General features: G+C 46.3%; 1 protein-coding gene across 1 annotated transcript in view; it reads right to left on the bottom strand.

The window, feature by feature from the left end:
* Positions 1–12,255, bottom strand: part of LOC118360469 (potassium voltage-gated channel subfamily C member 1-like) — a 72,733-nt gene that overhangs the window by 21,521 nt on the left and 38,957 nt on the right. Inside the window, exons 2-3 of the mRNA XM_052484708.1 lie at positions 3,644–3,787; positions 421–1,216 (exon numbers count right to left, since the gene is read on the bottom strand). Of these exons, the coding sequence (XP_052340668.1) occupies positions 421–1,216; positions 3,644–3,787 (940 nt within the window). The remainder of the gene's footprint in view (positions 1–420; positions 1,217–3,643; positions 3,788–12,255) is intronic.

Raw genomic sequence — 12,255 nt, 5'->3', positions numbered from 1 at the left:
ATCGTGTGAGTTTTAAAAAAGGGTGAGTTGAATATGGTTTGAATGAGTTATGAGTGTGAATGGGTTGAATCAATTACATATCCACTTTACTTCTTTACCATTATGGCACCAAAAGGATTTAGTGAAGGGATAAGTGCACAATGAAAACGGTCTATGAATGTTTCAGCGTGAATAAAGTGGTGGTGGTGTGATGTGTAAGGAGAGTTGTGGTTTAAAAAGGTTGAATGAGGTCTGACCTTATAAATGGGGTGGAATGGTTGACGGTTTTAATAAATTAAACATCCACTTATCATTGTGGCCTATGACATATCATAACGATGCTTCAAAAAAAACATTAGACTAAATAAAATGTTAAAAGGGATGAATTAGTACGGTAGAATATTTTGTATTTCAAGAATCGAATTTGAATTGGTCTCTGACCTGAGCGGTTCCTGTTGATATTCTCCTCTGCAGCCAGTGGCCATGTATCACTCTGAGTACTGTCCCTGGGAGTGGTAGCGACAGACTTCCCGAACGAGGCCGTGTCCGTGGGAGCGTCCGGGTTCGGATTGTGTGCTTTCTTCTTCTTAGGCAGCTTCTGTTTAGCCATGGCCAGGGAGTAGTACATCCCAAAGTTGTTGACTATAACAGGCACGGGCATGGCGATGGTCAACACCCCCGCCAGAGCGCACAGCGCGCCCACTATCATGCCCAGCCACGTCTTGGGGTACATGTCCCCGTAGCCCAGGGTGGTCATGGTGACCACGGCCCACCAGAAGGAGATAGGGATGTTTTTGAAGTGGGTGTGTTTAGAGCCGCGGGGGTCGTCCGGTTGGGCCCCTATCCTCTCTGCGTAGTAGATCATAGTGGCGAAGATGAGGACGCCCAACGCCAGGAAAACGATAAGCAGGCAGAACTCGTTGACGCTGGCTCTCAACGTGTGGCCGAGAACCCTCAGACCGACGAAATGCCTGGTCAGCTTGAAGATCCGGAGGATCCGGACGAAACGGACTACCCGTAGAAACCCCAGGATGTCGGAGGCTGCTTTAGAGGAGGACAGGCCGCTGAGGCCCATCTCCAGGTAGAAGGGCAGGATGGCCACGAAGTCAATGACGTTTAACATGTTCTTGATGAAGAGCAGCTTGTCGGGGCAGCACACGATGCGGACGAAGAACTCAAAGGTGAACCAGACCACACAAACACCCTCCACCACGGTCAGAATGGGCTTGGTCACCACCTAGAGTAGATCACATTATACATTAGATTATACATTACATTAGATTATACATTACATTATACATTAGATTAGATTACACATTAGATTAGATTATACATTAGATTATACATTACATTATACATTAGATTAGATTACACATTAGATTAGATTATACATTAGATGATACATTAGATCATACATTAGATTATATATTAGATTATACATTAGATTATACATTAGATCATACATTAGATTAGATTATACATTCAATTATACATTAGATGAGATATTAGATTAAACATTATATTTTATTATACATTAGATTAGAATATAGATTATATTATACATTAGATTATATTATACATTAGATTAGATTATACACTAGATTATACATTAGATTAGATTATACATGAGATTATATTCTACATTAGATTCGATTATATATTAGATTATACATTAGATTAGATTATACATGAGATTATATTCTACATTAGATTCGATTATATATTAGATTATACATTAGATTAGATTATACATTAGATTATATTCAACATTAGATTAGATTCTACATTAGATTATACATTAGATTAGATTATACATTAGCTTTGTTTATACATTAGATTATACGTTAGATTAGATTATACATTAGCCTTGTTTATACATTCGATTATACATTAGATTAGATTATAGATTAAATTATACATTAGATTATACTATACATTACATTATAGATTGTGTTATACATCAGATTATAGATCAGATTATACATTCGATTAGATTATAGATTTGATTATACATTAGATTATACATTAGAATATACATTAGATTAGATTATACACTAGATTAGATTATACATTAGATTACACATTAGATTACATTATATATTAGATTATAGATTTGATTATACATTAGATTGGATTATACATTAGATTATATATTTTAAATTATACATTAGCTTTGTTTATACATTAGAATATACATTATATTAGATTATACATCATATTAGGTAACCCATTAGATTATAGATTAGATATTAGATTATACATTAGTTTTGTTTTTTATGAATTACATTTTTTTTACCCCCTTTTTCTCCCCAACTCATGAACGGGCTCCGGAGAGACGAAGGTCGAGAATCATGCATCCTCCGAAACACAACCCAACCAAGCTGCACTGCTTCTTAACACAGCAAGCATCCATCCCGGAAGCCAGCCGCACCAATGTGTCGGAGGAAATACCGTACACCTAGCGACCTGGTCAGCGTGCACTGCGCCCGGCCCACCACAGGAGTCGCTAGCGCGTGATGAGACAAGGACATCCCTACCGGCCAAACACTCCCTAAACGGGATGACACGGTGCCAATTGCGCATCGCCCCACGGACCTCCCGGTTGCAGCCTGGGCTCGAACCCAGAGTCTCTGGTGGCACGGCCTTAGACCAATGCGCCACCCGGGAGGCCCTACATTAGCTTTGTTAATATATTAGATTATACATTATATTATACATAAAATTTGATTATAGATTAGATTATAGATTAGATTATACATTAGCTTCGATTATACATTAGATTATACATTAGATTATATTATACATTAGATTATACATTAGATTAGATTATACATTAGATTAGATTATACATTAGATTATACATTAGATTAGATTATACATTAGCTTTGATTATACATCAAATCAGATTATAGATTAGATTATAGATTATATTATTGAATTTAAATTCAGGGATCATTAAAGTATCAATAAAGTTGAAGTCGGAAGTTTAAATACATTTAGGTTGGAGTCATTAAAACTCATTTTTCAACCACTCCAAAACTTTCTTGTTACCAAACTATAGTTTTGGCAAATCGGTTAGGACATTACTTTGTGCATGACACAAGTAATTTTTTCAACAATTGTTTACAGACAGATTATTTAACTTATAATTCACTGTATCACAATTCCAGTGGGTCAGAAGTTTACATACACTAAATTGACTGTACCTTCAAACAGCTAGGAAAAGTCCAGGAAAGGATGCCATGGCTCTAGAAACTTCTGATAGGCTAATTGACATCAATAGAGCCAATTTGAGGTGTATCTGTGGATGTATTTCAAGGCCTACCTTCAAACTCAGTGCCTCTTTGCTTGACATCATGGGAAAATCAAAAGAAATCATCTAAGACCTCAGAAAATAATTGTAGATCTCCACAAGTCTGGTTCATCCTTGGGAGCAATTGTATAAACAATAGTACGCAAGTATAAACACCATGGGACCAGGCAGCCGTCATACCGCTCAGGAAGGGGTTCTGTCTCCTAGAGATGAACGTACTTTGTTGCGAAAAGTGCAAATCTATCCCAGAACCAAGATCACCTCCTCAGTGCGGTTCCCCACCACCATGCGTTTTGTAGTACATACAGTAGTACTACGTAGAGCCTATTTACATCTAAGTATGTCTCTCACCTTCACCAAGATCACCTCCTCAGTGTGGTTCCCCACCACCACACGTTCCGTGTGGTTCTGCAGGTCGTTGAAGTACTCGTGAGTCTCCAGGCAGAACGTAGTGATGGAAATCAGGATAAAGAACAGAGAGGCAAACGCTATACCCTGCAACGAGACAATCAATCAATCAATCAATACATTGACACATCAAATCAATGACATGTATTTTTAAAAGTCCATTTTACATAAGCAGTTGTCAGAAAGTGCTTTCATTAGAATAAAACCCTCAAAGTCAGTGAGAGGAAACATGTTGGACAGGACATAGTTACAGGACACAGATACATACTAGTTACTATAGTAACGGCATTGTACTAGCAGAGTAACGGAGCTGAGCATTTTCTGCTATTACACAAACGCAGTAGGGACCGTTGTTTATTCCACGCTGTTACTTGTGTAAGGTGTTACTGAGAAATATACAGATAACATGATCCATTGTACTTACAGAGGATCCATTAAAACTGTTAGAGAGAACACAGTTACTCGCCTACAGCTTTTATTTCAACATTACTGGCTGATTTCTGTTGTTTTCACTTCAGCAAGCTAACAATTATTCTGTAAAAATAGTCCAGGACAGTCACACCACAGAACCATCAGCAGGTAACAGTCACACCACAGAACCAACAGCAGGGAACAGTCACACCACAGAACCAACAGCAGGTAACAGTCACACCACAGAACCAACAGCAGGGAACAGTCACACCACAGAACCAACAGCAGGGAACAGTCACACCACAGAACCATCAGCAGGTAACAGTCACACCACAGAACCAACAGCAGGGAACAGTCACACCACAGAACCAACAGCAGGGAACAGTCACACCACAGAACCAACAGCAGGTAACAGTCACACCACAGAACCATCAGCAGGTAACAGTCACACCACAGAACCAACAGCAGGGAACAGTCACACCACAGAACCAACAGCAGGGAACAGTCACACCACAGAACCAACAGCAGGTAACAGTCACACCACAGAACCAACAGCAGGTAACAGTCACACCACAGAACCAACAGCAGGTAACAGTCACACCACAGAACCAACAGCAGGTAACAGTCACACCACAGAACCAACAGCAGGTAACAGTCACACCACAGAACCAACAGCAGGGAACAGTCACACCACAGAACAAACAGCAGGGAACAGGTAACAGTCACACTACAGAACCAACAGCAGGTAACAGTCACACCACAGAACAGTCACACCACAGAACCAACAGCAGGTAACAGTCACACCACAGAACCAACAGCAGGTAACAGTCACACCACAGAACCATCAGCAGGGAACAGTCACACCACAGAACCAACAGCAGGGAACAGGTAACAGTCACACTACAGAACCAACAGCAGGGAACAGTCACACCACAGAACCAACAGCAGGTAACAGTCACACCACAGAACCAACAGCAGGTAACAGTCACACCACAGAACCAACAGCAGGTAACAGTCACACCACAGAACCAACAGCAGGGAACAGTCACACCACAGAACCATCAGCAGGTAACAGTCACACCACAGAACAGTCACACCACAGAAACAACAGCAGGGAACAGTCACACCACAGAACCAACAGCAGGGAACAGTCACACCACAGAACCAACAGCAGGTAACAGTCACACCACAGAAACAACAGCAGGTAACAGTCACACCACAGAACAGTCACACCACAGAACCAACAGCAGGTAACAGTCACACCACAGAACCAACAGCAGGTAACAGTCACACCACAGAACAGTCACACCACAGAACCAACAGCAGGTAACAGTCACACCGCAGAACCAACAGCAGGGAACAGTCACACCACAGAACCAACAGCAGGTAACAGTCACACCACAGAACCAACAGCAGGTAACAGTCACACCACAGAACCAACAGCAGGTAACAGTCATACCACAGAACCAACAGCAGGGAACAGTCACACCACAGAACCAACAGCAGGTAACAGTCACACCACAGAACCAACAGCAGGTAACAGTCACATCACAGAACCAACAGCAGGGAACAGTCACACCACAGAACCAACAGCAGGGAACAGGTAACAGTCACACCACAGAACCAACAGCAGGGAACAGGTAACAGTCACACCACAGAACCAACAGCAGGGAACAGTCACACCACAGAACCAACAGCAGGGAACAGTCACATCACAGAACCAACAGCAGGGTACAGTCACACTACAGAACCAACAGCAGGGAACAGTCATACCACAGAACCAACAGCAGGGAACAGTCACACCACAGAACCAACAGCAGGGAACAGGTAACAGTCACACCACAGAACCAACAGCAGGGAACAGTCACACCACAGAACCAACAGCAGGGAACAGTCACACCACAGAACCAACAGCAGGGAACAGGTAACAGTCACACTACAGAACCAACAGCAGGGAACAGTCACACCACAGAACCAACAGCAGGGAACAGTCACACCACAGAACCAACAGCAGACAGCAGGGAACAGTCACACCACAGAACCAACAGCAGACAGCAGGGAACAGTCCCTACCACAGAACCAACAGCAGGGAACAGTCACACCACATAACCAACAGCAGACAGCAGGGAACAGTCACACCACAGAACCAACAGCAGACAGCAGGGAACAGTCACACCACAGAACCAACAGCAGACAGCAGGGAACAGTCCCTACCACAGAACCAACAGCAGACAGCAGGGAACAGTCACACCACAGAACCAACAGCAGACAGCAGGGAACAGTCACACCACAGAACCAACAGCAGACAGCAGGGAACAGTCACACCACAGAACCAACAGCAGACAGCAGGGAACAGTCCCTACCACAGAACCAACAGCAGGGAACAGTCACACCAACAGCAGGTAACAGTCACACCAACAGCAGGTAACAGTCACACCAACAGCAGGTACTACACAATTGATGATGTAAAGCTAATGGTTAACAAGGGCGAGAGGATGAATCTGGTCAGCATTCACAAACAGATCACACTCAGACCAGAAAACAACTCAGATTCCAGAGCAACAGCCTCTATAATCTGGCAGTGCTGTAAAACAGGGCAGGCCGCATTGTGAGGGCCTCCAGCCATTAGCAGCCACAAGGCCCATCATCTAACCAGCCATGAGCCACTACGCAGCCACAAGGCCCATCATCTAACCAGCCATCAGCCACTACGCAGCCACAAGGCCCATCATCAGCCACTACGCAGCCACAAGGCCCATCATCAACCACTACGCAGCCACAAGGCCCATCATCTAACCAGCCATCAGCCACTACGCAGCCACGAGGCCCATCATCAACCACTACGCAGCCACAAGGCCCATCATCTAACCAGCCATCAGCCACTATGCAGCCACAAGGCCCATCATCTAACCAGCCATCAGCCACTACGCAGCCACGAGGCCCATCATCAACCACTACGCAGCCACAAGGCCCATCATCTAACCAGCCATCAGCCACTACGCAGCCACAAGGCCCATCACCTAACCAGCCATGAGCCACTACGCAGCCACAAGGCCCATCATCAACCACTACGCAGCCACAAGGCCCATCATCTAACCAGCCATCAGCCACTACGCAGCCACGAGGCCCATCATCAACCACTACGCAGCCACAAGGCCCATCATCTAACCTGCCATCAGCCACTATGCAGCCACAAGGCCCATCATCAACCACTACGCAGCCACAAGGCCCATCATCCAACCAGCCATCAGCCACTGCGCAGCCACAAGGCCCATCATCTAACCAGCCATGAGCCACTATGCAGCCACAAGGCCCATCATCTAACCAGCCATCAACCACTACGCAGCCACAAGGCCCATCATCTAACCAGCCATCAGCCACTACGCAGCCACGAGGCCCATCATCAACCACTACGCAGCCACAAGGCCCATCATCTAACCTGCCATCAGCCACTATGCAGCCACAAGGCCCATCATCCAACCAGCCATCAGCCACTGCGCAGCCACAAGGCCCATCATCTAACCAGCCATGAGCCACTATGCAGCCACAAGGCCCATCATCAATCACTACGCAGCCACAAGGCCCATCATCTAACCAGCCATCAGCCACAAGGCCCATCACCTAACCAGCCATCAGCCACTACGCAGCCACAAGGCCCATCACCTAACCAGCCATGAGCCACTATGCAGCCACAAGGCCCATCATCTAACCAGCCATGAGCCACTACGCAGCCACAAGGCCCATCATCTAACCAGCCATCAGCCACTACGCAGCCACAAGGCCCATCATCAACCACTACGCAGCCACAAGGCCCATCATCTAACCAGCCATCAGCCACTACGCAGCCACAAGGCCCATCATCAACCACTACGCAGCCACAAGGCCCATCATCTAACCAGCCATCAGCCACTACGCAGCCACAAGGCCCATCATCAACCACTACGCAGCCACAAGGCCCATCATCTAACCTGCCATCAGCCACTATGCAGCCACAAGGCCCATCATCTAACCAGCCATCAGCCACTGCGCAGCCACAAGGCCCATCATCTAACCAGCCATGAGCCACTATGCAGCCACAAGGCCCATCATCAACCACTACGCAGCCACAAGGCCCATCATCTAACCAGCCATCAGCCACAAGGCCCATCACCTAACCAGCCATCAGCCACTACGCAGCCACAAGGCCCATCACCTAACCAGCCATGAGCCACTACGCAGCCACAAGGCCCATCATCTAACCAGCCACGAGCCACTACGCAGCCACAAGGCCCATCATCTAACCAGCCATCAGCCACTACGCAGCCACAAGGCCCATCATCAACCACTACGCAGCCACAAGGCCCATCATCTAACCAGCCATCAGCCACTACGCAGCCACGAGGCCCATCATCAACCACTACGCAGCCACAAGGCCCATCATCTAACCAGCCATCAGCCACTACGCAGCCACAAGGCCCATCATCAACCACTACGCAGCCACAAGGCCCATCATCTAACCTACCATCAGCCACTATGCAGCCACAAGGCCCATAATCTAACCAGCCATCAGCCACTGCGCAGCCACAAGGCCCATCATCTAACCAGCCATGAGCCACTATGCAGCCACAAGGCCCATCATCAACCACTAAGCAGCCACAAGGCCCATCATCTAACCAGCCATCAGCCACAAGGCCCATCACCTAACCACCCATCAGCCACTACGCAGCCACAAGGCCCATCACCTAACCAGCCATGAGCCACTACGCAGCCACAAGGCCCATCATGTAACCGGCCATCAACCACTACGCAGCCACAAGGCCCATCATCTACTATGCAGCCACAAGGCCCATCATCTAACCGGCCATCAGCCACTATGCAGCCACAAGGCCCATCATCTACCCAGCCACCAGCCACTATGCAGACACAAGGCCCATCATCTACTATGCAGCCACAAGGCCCATCATCTACCCAGCCATCAGCCACTATGCAGCCACAAGGCCCATCATCTAACCGGCCATCAGCCACTATGCAGCCACAAGGCCCATCATCTACCCAGCCACCAGCCACTATGCAGCCACAAGGCCCATCATCTACTATGCAGCCACAAGGCCCATCATCTACCCAGACACCAGCCACTATGCAGCCACAAGGCCCATCATCTACCCAGACACCAGCCACTATGCAGCCACAAGGCCCATCATCTACCCAGCCACCAGCCACTATGCAGCCAAAAGGCCCATCATCTAACCGGCCATCAGCCACTATGCAGCCACAAGGCCCATCATCTACCCAACCATCAACCACTAACGCAGCCACGAGGCCCATCATCTACCCAGACACCAGCCACTATGCAGCCACAAGGCCCATCATCTACCCAGCCACCAGCCACTATGCAGCCAAAAGGCCCATCATCTAACCGGCCATCAGCCACTATGCAGCCACAAGGCCCATCATCTACCCAACCATCAACCACTAACGCAGCCACGAGGCCCATCATCTACCCAGACACCAGCCACTATGCAGCCACAAGGCCCATCATCTACCCAGCCACCAGCCACTATGCAGCCACAAGGCCCATCATCTACTATGCAGCCACAAGGCCCATCATCTACCCAGACACCAGCCACTATGCAGCCACAAGGCCCATCAGAGATGGAGGAAGGAGGCCCAGAGAGGCTTGGAAACACAGACATGTTTACATCAGCTCTCCATTAGATCTCACCTGATAACTACCAAGACTTTTCTGAGTCTCTGTAAATTCTGTACGTTCTATTATTGTCATCGCTTGTCGATCAAATCTAGTATGATAAAGAATAATTGAAGGATTAAACACCTACGTGTAGTTCTGTGGAGGCTGCTGAGGGGAGGACGGCTCATAATAACATCTGGAATGGATTTTCAGTGGGAATGGAATCAAACACATCAAACACGTTGGTTTCCATGTAGTTGATACCATTTTCCATTGACTCCATTCTGGTCGTTGTTATGAGCCGTCCTCCCCTCAGCAGCCTCCACTGGTCTCGTTGAACTGTTTACAGAAGAGGATCATGGCAGGTGTCGGTTCTGCCTCTGACCTTAAACTCAGTTTCACCACTGAGAGTCCCTGGTCCAAGCATTCACCCCATTTCCTGCTCATCTCCCTCAATAACTCTGTACGGGTTAGGGTTAGCATTGTGTTTGTGTTAGCATTGTAAATAAATCCAAAAGTACTGTACAGCTGATTGATTTGTGTGGGGAAGGCTGAATGTAGATATGGCGGATACCTGGTGCCTGAATGGCATTGATGACAAGGTACATATTTAACCAGCTGTTATCCAGGTGAGCAGGAGGACGAGAGAGGACACAGATGTATTCCAATCCGTCCATGACGCTACAGTCAGAGCTAATAACACTAGAGTCCTCTCACAGGCACAGGGTCGACTCAAATTGCGCCCTATTTCCTACATAGTGCACTCCTTTTGACCAGGGCCCTTGTCCAAAGTAGTGCACTACAGAAGAAAAAGGGCCCCATATGGAATGCATTACAAAATATACGAGGGAATATGAAAAGAGACGGTTTTCAGACGTGTTATTTGTTGATAGCTACGGTTTGTCGACCTCTGAACTCAGTCAGTCACATCCTAATCAACACCAGCTTCATGATGAGCAACATACATGCTATAATGACTAGCTAGATGATTAATGACTACATCACACTGACGACAGCTACATCACACTGACGACAGCTACATCACACTGAAGACAGTTACATCACACTGAAGACAGTTACATCACACTGAAGACAGTTACATCACACTGAAGACAGCTACATCACACTGAAGACAGCTACATCACACTGAAGACAGTTACATCACACTGAAGACAGTTACATCACACTGACGACAGCTACATCACACTGAAGACAGTTACATCACACTGAAGACAGTTACATCACACTGAAGACAGTTACATCACACTGAATACAGCTACATCACACTGAAGACAGCTACATCACACTGACGACAGCTACATCACACTGAAGACAGTTACATCACACTGAAGACAGTTACATCACACTGAAGACAGTTACATCACACTGAATACAGCTACATCACACTGAAGACAGTTACATCACACTGAAGACAGCTACATCACACTGAAGACAGTTACATCACACTGAATACAGCTACATCACACTGAAGACAGCTACATCACACTGACGACAGCTACATCACACTGAAGACAGTTACATCACACTGACGACAGCTACATCACACTGAAGACAGTTACATCACACTGAAGACAGTTACATCACACTGAATACAGCTACATCACACTGAAGACAGTTACATCACACTGAATACAGCTACATCACACTGAAGACAGTTACATCACACTGAATACAGCTACATCACACTGAAGACAGCTACATCACACTGACGACAGCTACATCACACTGAATACAGCTACATCACACTGAAGACAGTTACATCACACTGACGACAGCTACATCACACTGAATACAGCTACATCACACTGAAGACAGTTACATCACACTGAAGACAGTTACATCACACTGAAGACAGTTACATCACACTGAAGACAGCTACATCACACTGAAGACAGCTACATCACACTGAAGACAGCTACATCACACTGAAGACAGCTACATCACACTGAAGACAGCTACATCACACTGAAGACAGCTACATCACACTGGAGACAGTTACATCACACTGACGACAGCTACATCACACTGAAGACAGCTACATCACACTGAATACAGCTACATCACACTGAAGACAGCTACATCACACTGAAGACAGTTACATCACACTGAAGACAGCTACATCACACTGAATACAGCTACATCACACTGGAGACAGTTACATCACACTGAAGACAGTTACATCACACTGAATACAGCTACATCACACTGGAGACAGTTACATCACACTGAAGACAGTTACATCACACTGAAGACAGTTACATCACACTGAAGACAGCTACATCACACTGAATACAGTTACATCACACTGAAGACAGCTACATCACACTGAAGACAGTTACATCACACTGAAGACAGCTACATCACACTGGAGACAGTTACATCACACTGAAGACAGTTACATCACACTGAACACAGCTACATCACAGTGGAGACAGTTACATCACACTGAAGACAG

This window comes from Oncorhynchus keta, chromosome 28, assembly GCF_023373465.1.
Source record: "Oncorhynchus keta strain PuntledgeMale-10-30-2019 chromosome 28, Oket_V2, whole genome shotgun sequence".
NCBI classification, from domain to species: domain Eukaryota; kingdom Metazoa; phylum Chordata; class Actinopteri; order Salmoniformes; family Salmonidae; genus Oncorhynchus; species Oncorhynchus keta.
Note: the sequence above shows the minus strand (reverse complement) of the source record. Positions and strands in the feature narration are given on the sequence as shown.